The sequence below is a fragment of the Mus pahari genome, chromosome 3 (assembly GCF_900095145.1).
Source record: "Mus pahari chromosome 3, PAHARI_EIJ_v1.1, whole genome shotgun sequence".
NCBI classification, from domain to species: domain Eukaryota; kingdom Metazoa; phylum Chordata; class Mammalia; order Rodentia; family Muridae; genus Mus; species Mus pahari.
Window position 1 is genome coordinate 16,997,630 of NC_034592.1, and position 15,626 is coordinate 17,013,255.

A 15,626-nucleotide genomic window follows, 5' to 3' on the forward strand; every position below is an offset into this window, starting at 1 on the left:
GAGAGAGAGAGAGAGAGAGAGAGAGAGAGAGAGAGAGAGAGAGAGAGAGAGACTCTTAAGAGACTGGACTGCAAGGTAGCCCTGCCCCCCCCTCTGCCCCGTCAGTACTGCCCTGGTCTGAGAGTAGACAGCGCCTCCACCCCAGCTAGGCTTTGCCCCACTTCAGGATTCACCCTTGGGGACTGTCACTCCCTGGGTTAGTGGACAAGACTTTGTGGTCTTAGAAGAACCCACTTTTGCTGCCTGTTCCTCTTTCTTTGTCCTTGGCCTACCTGGAAACCAGCTACTAGGCCACCTCCCAGCCACATAGCCTGTGACCGCCATCTGCTGGACAGCTGCTGTCACTGGGCAGCTCTCCACATTCCTGTGTGCCCTAACCCTTCTGAGGGCACACCTCCTCCACACACACCTCCTCTGCTCAGTCTGACCCTGACTAACCGTGGTCTGTCAGCACAGTTGTGGTCACTCCCTGTTTGTAGACTCTGAGCACCTGCTAGGGCCTGGCCTAACTGAAAGATTGTCAGTTACATCCACCAGGAACATGCCAAGTCTAACACACATTTACCTGTGGGATCCCACTTAACTGTGGGACCACTTTTATTTGTTGTATAATGGCACCCTTGAAATGGAGACTGGGCAACTGGCCTGTATGCTCCCACTCCCACTTCCGCTGCCTGGTCAGTTTCTCAGCCCTTCCCCATTAGCCTCGGCCAGCAAGCTCATGGAGGCATTTCCTCCTGGAGTCCTGGGGCAGGCTCTGCTGGGGCCCAGGCAGACCATCCATTTGGTGTGGCTCCCCTTAAGTGCCAAGACCCATGTCAGGGATCATGGGGGGATGGAGAGGATGTGGAGACCTGGTAGAAACAGAAGAGCAAGCAGCAGGAAGCCATAATCTCCAAAGTAGACCCCAGCTTCAGCAGTCAGGGTCAGCTGTGAGGGCTGCCATGCAGGTCTCCTTCCCCCAGGAAGATGGACCAGCCTGGCTTTCCAAGGCACAAGTTCCCAGGAATACCCACCATTGTGGCCATATGGCTGGAGAAATGATCTGCAGATGGAAGTCCATAGAATATAGAGGAAGGCCTTTCAGGCCTGTTCACTCTCTGGGCCCACAAAGACCTGCTCCCTCTACCTGAGTCCACACACCATGACCTTCAGTATAACAGCACTCAGGTCCAACACACATACAGCCTGGGTGGTGCCAGAGTTGGTCCTGCAGACCGGAAGGCAGCATTCAGGAACAGCTTCTGAAGCCAGTAACCCAGGCTGGATTGTGGCTTTGCACATTCCTCCTGCACACTGGACAGGCCTTTACTTCTATAAGCCAAGCCTTCACTCACAGGCATCCCAGCATCACGTGTGGCTGACGGGGGTGGGGTAGAATTAGCATTCCCTGCAGATCCTGCCTGTGAACCTTAACCCACACTTCACGTACGAGAAGTTCTCTCCCTTTGCTGACACGTTCAAGAAGCGAGTGAGCAAGAACACATTCTTTGTGCTGGTGCGAGTGGTGGATGAGCTCTGGTGAGTGCCTTGCCCCGGGTTCCAGGAGTGGCTACAGATGGTCATGCCTGTGTGCATTGCAACAGGCCGCTAGCGAGCCAGAGGCCTGTGGGCTCCCTCACCTGGATCACACAGCCATTACGTTTCACAGATGGCTGCTCGCTGATGCCATTGCTTCATCCCAGCTCTGGGAGGGTGGGGGTTAGATCTGGAGTTCCTGATAGAGTGAGTCCCTGCCCTACCTGGGACTCTTCTTACTGTGTGGAGACACACTCATAGCAGCATAGGGGCCAAGTGGAAGAGGCTGCATCTCCATGACCCCTGCCACTTCCATACTTAATTAAGCCTGTTGTGGGTGTGCCACCTCTGAAGGCTTGCCCTCCAGTGGCATCTTGCTCTTGTATGGTGGCTGTGTAAGGTTAAGGAATGGAGGAGCTCAGTGGAGATGACAGTCTTCTACAGACACCTGCCTGACATCTCATCACTGGGTTAGACCAGGAACTCCTCCAGGGCGGAGAAAGAGCGACAAGTGTAGAGTCAGTTGTAGAGTGAGTTGGCAGGGACCTGTTGCAGAAAGACCACCCCCAGCGCTGTGGAGAATGTGGGTGGCTGGCATCCTCAACTGGGGCCCTAGCCTGCCTTTTACCAAGTGCCCTTGGCCCTTAGCCTGGTGGAGCTGACAGAGGAGATCCTGAAGCTGCTGATGGAGCTGGTCTTCCGCCTAGTGTGCAGCGGAGAGCTCAGCCTGGCCAGAGTACTCCGGAAGAACATTCTGGACAAGGTGGACCAGAAGAAGCTCCTCAGGTGTGCCCATTCCGACCAGCCTCTGGCAGCCAGGGGTGTTGCAGCCAGGTGAGAAGCCAGCATCTCACCCAGCCCCACACTGGAGGTCAGAGCTAAGCCCAGCAGCTGCCTTTCCCATAGCCCTGTGATTAGGTGCCTCAGGGACAGGCCCTGGGTACCCATTGCTGGGCCTCTCTCCATGGCCCATGTGGAGCAAGGAATCCCATGTTGCCAGAAAAACAGATGGAGCTGCATAGACAGGACATAACTGCTCTGGGCTTTGGCCAGCTCTGGAGTCCACATACTGATGTTGCCTCTTGTACCATCCTGGCTCCTATAGGCCTGGGGAGCCTTTCCTTCTCTTTGCCAGCTGGGGGGGGGGGGCTGGGGGTGTCAGGTGGGAGGTGGGAGGGGCAGAGCAGGAGGCCAGCTACCCAGAGTGCAGCCCTGTGGTCCAGAAGGGACCACTGGAGCTAAAGCCTGCAGCCTTGCCCAACCATGCTTATGCTGTGTTCCAGGCCAGGAACCTTGCATGATTTCCACAGCCACGAGATAGCCGAGCAGCTGACACTGCTGGACGCTGAGCTTTTCTACAAGATAGAGGTATGACTTAGTGGCCCTGCAGGGAGGCAGCTAACTCTCTGCCTGGAAGCTGCTGCTGCTGCTGGCTGTCCCCATGGAGAGCCCCACACCCAGACCCAGGAGCACCAGAGACTGCAGTGCTGTCATTCTGTTTCTACACAGATTCCTGAAGTTTTGCTTTGGGCCAAAGAGCAGAATGAGGAGAAGAGCCCCAATCTGACCCAGTTCACAGAGCACTTCAACAACATGTCCTACTGGTGAGACGCAGCGTTTGCTCAGTGGTGTGCATGGGACAGTTGAGACTTCCTTGGCAGAGAGGTCAAGTGGTAGTCCTTGGGTATTTCCAGAGTCTGTGGGCATTAGCCTTGAACTGTGAGCAGCAAAGAGAAGGCAGAGCTGGCTGGGGTGGCACCATAGGCTCTGCAGTGCAGGGAAAAGTGCCAGGATCAATTAGTAGTGTCTGCCCTACCTGGAGGAGGAGGTACCTTCCATCATTGTTGCTCATTGCCTCTGTAGTTCCTGTAAGACATTAGGGAGTTGTCTCTCTACATAGCCCTAGCTTTCCTTGAACTCAGACACCACCTGCCTCTGCCCCACAAGTGCTGGGATTAAAGGGGTGTGCCACCACCTACCTTGTGTCTGAATTCTGAAAGCAGAATGGAGGTCCACAGTGTGTCTATGACCTACTCACTTTGCCATTTCAAGATTAGACCAGGTGCCTCCACCTCCTACTGCATTGACCCTGCCCCACATGCCTGCCATGGCCCTAGGGAAAGGTCTCATTGCTTCTCTGTGTTCTTGGTGTGGGAAGCACCCGCCCCTCAGCAGTAGCCACCACTCCAGTCTGAGGCAGATAAGCACCACTGCTTACCTTTTGGAGCCGTGGTCTCTGACAGGTCCCTGACACAGGTGCTCTCTACGGGATAGGAGAGGTGTCACCCCAAGTAACACTGCAGTGGCCTTTGTAAACCACAGGAGACTGAAGCCACCCTGAGGTCAACAGAAGAACATGAGGCTTGCCTTGGGCTTCAGCCTCCGTTACTGCTAAGGTCCTGAGTTTCCATCCCCCACTGACTGGCAAAATGGTTTCCTACTCCTCTGTAGCTGGTTTCTGAGCCAGCAGCAAGGCCTCATAGTACTTTTCTCATAGTGCCTGCTGAGAAGATGCAGGCCCCCTCTGCAGCCTCCTCTGCAGAAGAAGAACTGTTCCGGAATATAGTACACACCCTGAGATCAGGGACCAGGCTCATGCTTGAGCTTTGGGCTCCTGGTGGGTAAGAACTTGTGACAACTGGCACGGGGGTCACACATATTTCATCTGCCAGGGCCACTGAGCCAGTGGAGGATGGTGAGCTCAGCTGTTGCTTACCTGGTCCTTTCCCGCAGGGTGCGGTCCATCATCATGCTGCAGGAGAAGGCCCAGGACCGGGAGAGGCTGCTCCTCAAGTTCATCAAGATCATGAAGGTAACTGACTCCATGCCCGGGGCTCTCCTGCTCTCCTGGGGAGGCTAGAGCCCCACCCTATGCGGTCCCTACCCCAGCCCTCACCACCGACTCTCCGCACAGCACCTGCGCAAGCTCAACAACTTCAACTCCTACCTGGCCATTCTCTCAGCAGTAGACTCGGCCCCCATCCGCAGGCTGGAGTGGCAGCGGCAGACCTCAGAGGTGGGTGCTGGGAAGTCTGGGCAGGCTGGATCCCCATCTGGCTCCTCACCTCTGTGTGACCAAGACCTCTGCCTCCCCCACTTCAGATTCCAGTGGCTGGAGAAGTCAGCAGGTCCAAGGGCTTTCATGGTTGGCTGTGGGGTTGTTACCTGTCCCTGTGCTGGGTCTCGGCTTCACCTGTAGAGTCCATTCTTTAGCCCATCCATCCAAGTGGCTGCTCTGAGCTTGGCACTGCATTGGGCCTGCTGGGTGGGTTTCATCTAGCACACTGAGGGCAAGATGAAAGGACACATGAGCTCCTGAGAAGGGCCTCTCTGAGGACATGTGCTCATACCACCCACAGGATTGCACACAGGCCTGAGACCCTGCCACAGAGGTTAGCTGACATTAGCAGGGGTCCACGGGGCTTGTGTCTGGCATGTTGTGGGCATCAGGACATATCACACTAACTCACCCCTATCCTGCAGGGCCTGGCTGAGTACTGCACGTTGATTGACAGCTCATCCTCCTTCCGAGCCTACCGGGCTGCTCTCTCAGAGGTGGAGCCCCCATGTATACCGTACCTGTGAGTCGTCTCCCTCCCTCCCCCTTTCAGTCACCACGCCTGACAGTGCAGACAGCTCGGGTCCCTCTGTCAGTGTATGTACAGTAGCTCACAGATGTCTCAAGAGGGATTTCCTAGAACTGGAGTTAGCAGTAGGTATGAGTGGCCATGTGGGTGTTGGGAACCCAACCCAAGTCTTCTGCAAAGTCAGTAAGCACACACAGCCACTGAGCCAACTCCAGCCCCTGCTTTGACTTTAGTCTATTAGATTGCTCAGTTAACAGTTTGGCATTAGCAACCACATCCCTGTCTGACCCTGTAGCCAGGTCGGCCTCACAGTCCTCCATAGCCAGGATTTACAAGTACTCCAGGCTTGTCAGTACTGAGCTCATTCTTAAGGGATCCACAAGGGGTTCTGACCCAGTGAAGTTTCATGTAGGTTGGAAGAATGCCTAAAAGTGTGCCCTGGCTTGCTCTGGGGTTCAACAGAGACGTGTCATGGACCACAGTTGTCATCAGGTCCTGGTGGCAAAGCCAGCACATAGCTACCTTCTACTCTGTCCCCAACACATGATGCCTTCTGCCTTTATCCCCTCAGAGGTCTGATCCTGCAAGACCTGACCTTCGTTCACCTGGGAAACCCAGATTATATTGACGGGAAAGTAAACTTCTCCAAGCGGTGGCAACAGTTCAACATCTTGGACAGCATGCGGTGCTTCCAGCAGGCGTAAGTGCTGTCTAGTTCCTGCCTGGCTCCACTCCAGGGAGGGGCACAGCCCAGAGAGTCGGGAGCCTGCACCTGTAGGATGGAGTTTAGTCCCTGCTCCCTAGGATTTTACCAGGACAACATGGGGAAATCCACATAAAGGGCTCAATTCTTGGTCTGGTCCCCAGCCTAGATCCTGGCTAGCTTGTCCTCCAATTACAAGTCAGGAAGCAGGTACTCCCCAGGCCACAAGAAGGGGCAGGCTTCAACATCACCCCACTCAGGATGTGGGTGAGGCCGGAGCACACAGCGGGCTGCTCACTCTGTTGTGGTACTGAATGCTTTGGGCTACCTAACCCTGTTGGCTTAGGTAGCAGTGACTCTACCAGGCAAAGCTAGCCCTGGGCTCTCTGACTGCCCCTCTCCCACCAGGCACTATGAAATCCGGAGGAACGACGACATCATAAATTTCTTCAATGACTTCAGCGACCACCTGGCCGAGGAAGCCCTGTGGGAGCTCTCTCTGAAGATCAAGCCTAGGAACATAACAAGGCGAAAAACAGACCGCGAAGAGAAGACCTAGGAGCAGGCTGGCTGTGAGAACACTCAAGTAGCCAGGAGAGGACCTGGACCGTCCCAGCCTCAGCCTGTCCTTGCCTGGCTGTGTGGCAGCACCTGAGTCTCCTGGCCAGTTTCCTGCCTCCTTCCCTATGGCTAAAGTCCCAGGGTTCACAATGAGCTGACTGGCAGGCCTCAGGGCTGGCTGTGTACTGGTGGCCCCTGGTCTGGTTTTGTTTTCTGTTTTCTGTCAGTGCTCCCTCCTGTTCCCTACTCTCCCCTGCAACTGGGGAGCAGAAGAAACCTGAGCAGCAGACCAGGGGAATGGCAGGCTTCACTCCTCCCAAGGCCGCTCTGGCCCCCTTAAGTGGCAGATAAGTAGAGGCCCCAAGACCCTTGGGTAGACTGCCTCCGGGAGCCTGGAGCCAGGGGAGCTATGGCTGGGAGACAGAAGGCGGTAGAAAAGGACCACGCAGGCATCTTGGGCTGCCCACTTCCTGTTTTTTAAACATGGGGAGTGAGGCATGTCAACCTGGCCCGGAAAGTATGGTGGGTGGTAGGCAAGAGCCACAGAGCTGACACTTCTCACAGCAGTGGCCCCAGCTCCGTCCTGCCATGCACAGCCACTAACCAAGGCTCACCTGCTGGGCTGACAGCAGCAGCACCAGTAGCACCTTCCGGCCTGTTGCCCACCACTGGTCCAGCCCCAGCCCCAGCCCACATCACCGGTACTCTGGGGATCAGGAAAAGGAGGCAGAAGGGACAGTTTGTGCTGAGCCGGGGCCAAGGCTGTGCTTCAGAGAGTGAGGATCTTTAGTGACCTAGAGAGGCAAGCAGCCCCTCCATGCTTGCTGTGTGCCTTAATGCCATCTCCTGTCCCTTCCAGGCCTATGGGCTTCCCCCCTACTTTGCCCCACCCCTCGCAGCCAGCAGGTTCCTAGTCCCTTTTTGCTCTCTGGGAGTGTCTGTTGTTCCCAAGAAGTCTAAGCAGGCCTAGGATATGAGGGCCTCCAGAGGTCTCCTGATTCCAGACAGGTGGCAGAGCCACCCCCTGCTGCTGAGGTTGACAATCTGTTCAGGCTCAGGGCTAGGATCTCCCTGGCCATGGCTCCGTGGCCACCACTGTGGGCTAAATGGCAGGGTGCAGGTCAGAATCCAGAGGTGCTGCTGGTCCTGCACCATACCTCGTTAGCTTTGCATGGACAAGCTCCCTTCTCTTCTGGTGATGGGGCTTGGTCAAACGGATCCCGGGATCTCTGTGCTTCCTCGAGTCCGCAGAGCAGAAGAAATGCCAGCGGCAGCTGCTGGCCGGTACTCGTTTGAAACAACTGTCACTCTGAAACCTCCCGGGTTTTGGTTTGTTTTGTTTTGTTTAGCAGCTTTTATCAAATAAGAACTGTGGGCCCCTCTTCTGTTTATTTGTGCTGTAAATAGAGAGGGGCCATCTGTAAACAGCCCCTTGGTCAGCTCCCTCTGGCAGAAGCTAGAATTGGATTGTTTAAGGAGTGTGTGTGGAGTCCGGCTTGTGAGCAGTCATGTGGGTCTTTGGTTTGTTTTACAGGTCCTTTCATTTCAGTCTTTGCTCCTACTTCCTGTCCTTCACCAGCTCTAAGTGCTGCAGTGTGCAAGTGGGGAACACTGCACACGAGGTCCTTCCTCCCAGCGCTGTAGAGGCCCCTGCAGCCTCCCTGTGTAGCACAGGCCGACCTGAGGCCTAGTCTACTGGTGCTGCAGCCAACAGAGTGGGTCTGTGGTCTCTTGTCTACTGGTTCCCAAGCATGAGCTGGACAGAAGGAGAGCTCACCTTCTAGACCTCCAACAACCCTGGGAGCCTTAGGCAGACTAAGTCAAGAGCCAGAGCAGCTCTGGAGTTTCCGTGTGGGATATCGAGGTGCGATGTGTGGGTTTAACTTATTAGCCAGCAGGCTTCCCCAGTCACCTGTCTCTGGCTGCGGCTGAGCCCAGTGTTCAGGCAGCCTGGCTTCCACATGTCTGTTTTTTAGTGGCGGGGTCTGGGAGAGCTATGAAGATAAGTCTTTGTATACACACTAAGTAACATGGACACGTCGGTTCCCAGCAGAGGCCAGCCATTACCTGTGGGTAGGGCAAGCAAACACCCCATCTGGCTGGCCCTTAAGCCGAGACACCTGTTCCATGCCTCCCAGTGTGGCACTGTAATATAAACCCCCCACTAACCTGTCTGACAGTGCATCTTCCTACAGACAGAACAAGCGCGCAACTTTTATATGAAAGAAAAATAAACAGACAAAAGCCCGTCTGATGCCATGTCTGTGTCCATGCTTTCTGTATCTGGCTGCATTGGGCCAGTCCCTGCTGTTTGTGACCTGGGTGAAGGGGAGGGGTATGGTGGGACCTGAGGACTCCGGTAGGCATTGGGAGCCCATGTGCAGAAGAGAGCTGACTCCTGCAAGTGGTACGCTGATGGCCACATACAGACTCGCACAGGAAGGATAGAAATAAATGCACAAGCACCATGCACGCCCAAGAGTCGTGCCCTCCCACCCTGAGAGTGGCTCTAAAACTCTGCCTTCCCTGGGCTTCCGAGGGTCGCTCTTTCCTGTGTCTTTCCGAATGCAAGTGTTGAGGAAGACCAAGTGGTTTTCAGACCCATGGAATGTCTTCAGACCCTGGGAATGAAGTACCGCACCCAGAACACCAGGAGGTCACAGCCAGCACCTGACTCTACAGAGATGGAGTCAGAGGCTGGAGAGACAGCTTAGCAGTTAAAAATATTGGCTGCTCTTGCAGAAGACCTGGGTTCAACTCCCAACACCTACAATTTGTAACTCCAGTTACAAATCTGATGTCCTCTTCTGCTGGGGACATAGACCTTCCTTGTCTCAAAATAAAATAAAATAATGTATTAAAGTCAATATAGTTACCATAGCAATAGAATTCATTTTACTACTTATGAGTTGATACATGAAAACCACTTCAAAATCTGACATCCATGTTATTTTTTGTAATGCTTAAGAAACTAGGACTATAGGACTTGATTAATTTTTTTACAAAAGTGAAAAATTGAAAGCCATCTTTCTATGATCAGAGACAGTTCAGAATCCATACTTCTACCATTCTGGGATCAAAAGGCAATGTGTGCAGTTGTAGCCAGTGCAACAAAACACAACACATTAAAAACACTGAAAAGGAAAATAGCAAAATACAGGAATTTACAGCATCATGTGACCAGGAACTTCAGCAGATGTGTCAAACTACATGGGCTTAAAAAGGAGAGAAAACAGGAAGGGCTTTAGTTCTAATAGCATCAAAGAAACACGGAAGCTAATGAGTCTGCTAGATTCCGCACAGGAAACCATCAAGCACTCAGATGCTGTAAAAGACACAGATGGAAGGGCTGAACATGTAGCTCAGTGGTAAGCATACCTAGCATGCATGTAGTCCTAGGTTCAATCCCCAGTGCTACAGCACATGCAAACAATTATATTCATAAAATGTCTCATTTTATGACCTAGTATTGTAAAGATGTCAGATGTACATTGAGCCTCAGCTACACACGGAGACTCCCAGACGAGTCATCTGATCTCAGCCAATCACTGATGTAAGGCGGTTACTGTTCAAATCGCAGTAGTACCTGTGTGTGTGTGTGTGTGTGTGTGTGTGTGTGTGTGTGTGTGTGCGCGCACGCGCATGCATGTGTCTGTGTGACTGCAAGTAAGTGTGTGTGTGCATGTGTGTGCGTGTGCACATGGGTCTGAGTGCATGCACATTATCTGTGGGTGCATGCACATAGGTCTGTGTGTGTGCATGTGGAGGCCAGACGCTAACATCAGATATCTTCAGTTCTCCACTTTTGGCTTATTTAAGATTTATTTTTGCCCACGCTTCTAATCTCATCACTTGAGAAGCTGAGGCAGGCAGACTGCTGGAGCTGTGCACAGAAACCCTGTCTCAACAAAACAAAAAGATAGATAGATCTATAGATAGCCGTATCTTTATAGATAATTTTGTGTGTGGGCATTGTACTTGCCTGTATTTCTGTGTGCATATATTTCAGGTGTCCTTAACCACTAGGCCATATCAATATCCAGACAAATCTTTTTATTTACATATCAAATGTCCCCCTTCCCAGTTTCCCCTCCACAAACCCCCTATCCCACCCCTCATTCCCCCTGCCTCTATGAGGTGCTCCCCTATCCACCCACTCCTGCCTCACTCCCCTAGCATCCCCCTACCCTGGGGCATGGAGCCTCCACAGGACCAAGGGCCTCCCCTCCCATTGATGCCAGATAAGGCAGTCCCTACTACATATGCAGCTGGAGCCATGGGTCCCTCCATGTGTACTCTTTGGTTGGTGGTTTAGTCCCTGGGAGCTCTGGAGGGTCTGGTTGGTCGATATTATTGCTCTTCCTATGGGTTACAATCCCTTCAGCTCCTTCAGTCCTTCCTCTAACTCCTCCACTGGGGTCCCTGAGCTCAGTCCAATGGCTGGCTGTGAGCATCCACATCTGTATTGGTCAGACTCTGGGAGAGCCTCTCAGGGGACAGCTATGCCAGGGTCCTGTCAGCAAGCACTTCTTGGCATCAGCAATGTTGTCTGGGTTTAGTGTCTGCAAATAAGATGGTCCCTAGGTGGGGCAGTCTCTGGATGGCCTTTCTTCAGTCTCTGCTCCACTCTTTGTCCCTGCATTTTCTGTAAGACTGGTCATGTCAGAACTCCTGAGGGTCAAGCTGTCTGTGGGTGTGATTAGGGTGTGGAGGGATGTAGTACAGGGTCCACTCTGGGGCACAAATGCAAACATTAATCTTTCCTAACATGTCTCAAAGATTGCCTGAGTTCCCCTCACGGAACCCCACAGCAGTGCTTAGAGCACATCCCATTGGACCATTCAAGCCTGCTCAGCTCAATGAGCAGTAGTTTTCTTCCCCCCACCCCCACCCCCGAGACAGGGTTTCTCTGTATAGCCCTGGCTGTCCTGGAACTCACTCTGTAGACCAGACTGGCCTTGAACTCAGAGATTCGCCTGCCTCTGCCTCCCGAGTGCTGGGATTAAAGGCATGTGCCACCACGCCCGGCTTGAGCAGTAGTTTTCATTTTCAACTTGGAAGTGGTTACAGATAATTTTTGTACATGTATTTTGCATCCAGTCACTTTACTAAGTTGCCCTCTGATTTTTGTATTCATTCATTCGTTTGTTTGTTTCATGGTATCCTAGCTGCAGAATCATCTCTTCTGGTTTTCCTTTAACACATTTTTTATTTATTTTTGGGTGTGTATATAAGGATGGGCAGGTATGCACATGCCTGTGCTCCTGTGGTACTCAGGAGACAACTCTGAGGAGTTGACTCTCTCCTTTCACCATGCAGGTTCTAGAGGTTCATCAGACTTGGTGGCAAATGCCTTGACCTGATAAACCATCACCCTTTTATCTGATGAATATTCGGACACAGTGCAGAGCCGGTCCCCACTTTAGTTGGTGACTATTCTTTGTGTACAGCACTGCCTTCCATCTCTGCTTCCCACACTCCAGACCCTACTTCTTGTTTTTCATATCAGCTGCAACTTCACAACAGCATCAAGTGGCAGCCACTGCAGCTTTCATGGTGAGATCCTGGTGCTGGTATTCTTGGCAGTGTTGGTGACCACCAGCCAACGTGTCCTGAAGCCCAGAGGCAAGAAGCCCATTAATCATGCTGAGCTTCAGGCTGCCATTGCCAGCCCCACAGCAGATTGATACAATTGCCTGGGGGACTCACACACCTCCAAAGGGGTGGCTTGTTTGCTTACTTGCTTGCTGTGACAGAGTTTCTCTGTGTAGCACTGACTGTCCTGGAACTGGCTCTTTAGACCAGGCTGACCTCGAATTCACAGAGATCTGCTTGCCTCTGCCTCCTCGAGTGCTGGGATTAAAGGTGTGCGCCATCACTGCCCGGCTCACAGTGGTTTATTTAGAAGGTGTGTTGAGAACAGTGAAGTTGCCTGATGGGTGCTATGAGGTACTTTTGAGGCATCTACCAGGCCCCCAAAAATCTTTTCCTCCTCTATATGGCTGTCATGCATTTTAAAGGTCAAGTTCCAGATCAGACCTGTGTCCTGCTGACTTCCTTATTCCACCTCTGTCCCTAACGGAGACTCTAGGGATGCGTCTAGGGCCCCAGGGGCTGTGGCTGTGGGCAACAGGACCTGAAGGAAAGGCCAGCCTGCGTGGGAGCTGGCGATGGGACCCCTGTGACAACAGTCTGTCTCACAGCCAGCTGGACTTGACCCCAGCGCATATGAGGACAGCTGGGATTTGTTCTGTCTGGGGTGGCCTGGTCTGAGAGCGCTCCCCAGTCACAACAGTCTTTCCTAACTGGGGACCCAGCTAACCCTCTCGTTTATTTTTGAGACAGTCTCATATAGCCCAGACTTGCCTTCAGCTTCAGGATAGCCAAGGGTGACCTTGAACTTCTGTTCCTTCTGCTCAAGGTTTGGGAATTCAGGTATGCACTGCCACACCCCATCTGTGTAATTCCAGGGATGGAGCACAGGCCATAGCACAGGCCATTGCACAGGCGCTCAGTCAACTGACACGTCTGAAACCTCTTGGTTCACCTATTTGCAGCCGTGACTGTAAAGACAGAATGAGCAGGAAGCTAGGGAGAGACAGAAGCCAAACATCTCAGACAGGTGTCCAACAGAGCAGTAAAGAGAAGAGAGAGACGTTTGTATAAAAAAATCTTGGAAAATAAGGCATCCTGTGTACCAAAGCTCAAGTGCTCAGGCATCAGACTGCTCGGAGGAGGGCAGGCGAGACCTGGGACTCCGCTGCAAATAGACAGAAGACAGAAGGTAGTGGCAGGCAGCTCTGCCACTTTCTGTTGACTGACATAGCAGTCCCGGCCCCTCCAGGCATGGGCAAGGGTGTAAGAGCAGGCAGGAACTCCCAGGGAGTGCACACTGACTGTAGCCAGATCCTGAGCTGGGCTAGAGGTTGCCATGTCCTTCCACAGACTCTGAAGACAGTGAGGGCTTCAGTCTTCTGCGTTCTCCAAGAGTAACGGTGAAGGCCGGCATCCCAGGAAGACTTCCAGGCCGTGTGGGCCTGTGTCCCTCAGATTAGGCTCCTACCCAAGGCCTCATGGAGGAGGCTTCTGAACCCACCTCCCCTTTGCCCTGGGTAAGCAACAGCTGGCTACTCCAGTGGGGACCAGGGTCCACAGAAAGGCCACAGCCTGACCTGCATGTCCTGGACCTCAGGGAAGGTAGAGGGCCACCACCACATAGATAACCCAGCTGGTAGACACGAAGACCCCGAAGAGCAGGCTGAAGAGCACAAGTGAGCGGGCCTTCTTTGAGGCTTCCTCTGCCTGGGCCAGGTCACCCCGGCCCAGGGCTGCTCGAGTCTGTAATGAGACAGGCCAGGGTGGAATGTGCCAAAAATGATCCCCTTCTACCCACCACCAAACCCCATCAGCACACCTAAGAGGGTAGGCCCGGGCCACAGGCCAGAAACTGACATTCTGAGAATGCTGGGAACCAAACCTTGTAGAGGCGCAGGAGTCACGGAAAAGGCGCCTCAAGCATGAGCAGTGTGCGCAAGCTTGGCTCAGATCCCATTGCCTCCCACTGTGCTGGGGCTGAAAGCCCAGCAGACTTAAATGACCTTCCTGGGCCACAGCTGATGGTAAAGCCACAAGTCACCATCCTCACCGTCCTACCTCTGAGCTGCTTGCTTCCCTCAGGTCTGACTAGTGATGACCTGGGCCTGAGACCTCCTGCCACTTCCCAGCAAGGCCAGGTTGTTACTTGTAAGCATATACATGCACACACACACACACACACACACACACACACACACATGTGCATGTATGCATGCGCGCACCCACCCACACACACAGGCTTGCCTTCTGTCAGATGTTAAGGCACCTTTATCAGTGAGTCCGATGGGGCTAACCCAGTGCTGGGCGTATGAACAGTAAGGAGGGAATGGGGAGAAGATGGGAGGGGAGCTAGTGAGGTAGAGGTGGAGGGAGGTGGACAGCTATGCAAATGAGGAACGAACAAGGAAAGGGCAGGTGAGTACAGACCAGAAGGTGGGTAAGCGAAGAGGCAGATGAATTAATAGATGATGGGTGGGTGAAGGGTGGGTAGCTGAATGATGGCGTGATGTGTCTTAGCGGGAGGGAGGGTGGAGAGATGGATTAACAGATGAACACATGCATGATAGCAAGATAGAGTAGTGGGCAGGCAGATGGTCGCCAGACAGCAGGGCAGCAGAAGCAGCCAGAGTGATGGGCAGACTAAAGGATGCTGAAATGCAACACCTTGGGCCTCATCCATCACTTAGACATTTTTTTGTTTTAGAAATTGCCATAACAGATCCCGGGTAGTGAGGTCCCAGGTAAAAAAGGGGGGAGAAAAACAGACAAGAAAGGCCAGGTTCCCACAAGGTTCATTCCTGGGTCCTGCCCGGTTGCCGGCTTCTGGCTGCTGAATGGGACCCCTACAAGTCCCCACAGGGTCAGAGGTTGTGTCTTATGAGTGTGTCCCTCCAGGTCACCTACCTCATGGGAGTAGACAATGGCAATCATCCCCGTGAGCAGGCAACAGAACAGGGTCACCAGCACCGACTCCATCATGAAGTCCTTGGGCAGAGGTCTGTGCTCCACTTGCATGGGAGCAGGCCCGCCAGCCACGGGACTGCCGTACTATGGGGTAAAACCACTTAACATGAAGAACCAGGGAAACTCAAGCTGACCCACTTCCCCTCCGCACACCCACCCACGCTGAAGGAATCCTCTCATCGCTGTCCTGCACACATTGTAGCCCAGAGCTGGCTACCAGATGTGAGGCTCAGAGTCTCCACTGGCACCCTAGGGCTGCCTGCTTTCATTTCATCGACAGGGTGGATTTGGCTGGACTGAAACTCCGGAGATTCGCCAGCCTGAGAGGCTTCTGCTAGCGTTAAAGGCTTGGGTCACCTAGTTCTAGCACTTAAGACTCAGAAGCAGGGTTGGTGAGATGGCTCGGTGGGTAAGAGCACCTGACTGCTCTTCCGAAGGTCCGGAGTTCAAATCCCAGCAACCACATGATGGCTCACAATCATCTGTAACAAGATCTGACGCCCTCTTCTGGTGTGTCTGAAGACAGCTACAGTGTACTTACATATAATAAGTAAATAAATCTTTAAAAAAAAAAAAAATCAGAAGCAGCTAGGCAGTGGTGCCGCATGCCTTTAATCCCAGCACTCGGGAGGCAGAGGCAGGCAGATTTCTGAGTTCGAGGCCAGCCTGGTCTACAGAGTGAGTTCCAGGACAGCCAG

The 15,626-nt window shown here is 53.2% G+C and overlaps 2 protein-coding genes across 16 annotated transcripts in view; one reads left to right on the forward strand and one right to left on the reverse strand.

The window, feature by feature from the left end:
* Nucleotides 1-8,623, forward strand: part of Rapgef1 (Rap guanine nucleotide exchange factor 1) — a 116,591-nt gene extending 107,968 nt beyond the window's left edge. For all 15 annotated transcript variants that reach the window (XM_021192051.1, XM_021192055.1, XM_021192053.1 and 12 more), the window contains 9 exons: nt 1,429-1,521; nt 2,167-2,352; nt 2,802-2,886; nt 3,028-3,122; nt 4,252-4,330; nt 4,433-4,534; nt 5,002-5,099; nt 5,677-5,805; nt 6,217-8,623. In XM_021192051.1, the coding sequence (XP_021047710.1) occupies nt 1,429-1,521; nt 2,167-2,352; nt 2,802-2,886; nt 3,028-3,122; nt 4,252-4,330; nt 4,433-4,534; nt 5,002-5,099; nt 5,677-5,805; nt 6,217-6,367 (1,018 nt within the window). In that variant the 3' untranslated portion in view covers nt 6,368-8,623. The remainder of the gene's footprint in view (nt 1-1,428; nt 1,522-2,166; nt 2,353-2,801; nt 2,887-3,027; nt 3,123-4,251; nt 4,331-4,432; nt 4,535-5,001; nt 5,100-5,676; nt 5,806-6,216) is intronic.
* A 3,571-nt stretch (nt 8,624-12,194) lies between these two features.
* Prrt1b (proline rich transmembrane protein 1B) overlaps nt 12,195-15,626 on the reverse strand; it is an 8,298-nt gene continuing 4,866 nt past the window's right edge. The window contains exons 3-4 of the mRNA XM_021191945.2: nt 14,869-15,012; nt 12,195-13,707 (exon numbers count right to left, since the gene is read on the reverse strand). Of these exons, the coding sequence (XP_021047604.1) occupies nt 13,558-13,707; nt 14,869-15,012 (294 nt within the window). The 3' untranslated portion in view covers nt 12,195-13,557. The remainder of the gene's footprint in view (nt 13,708-14,868; nt 15,013-15,626) is intronic.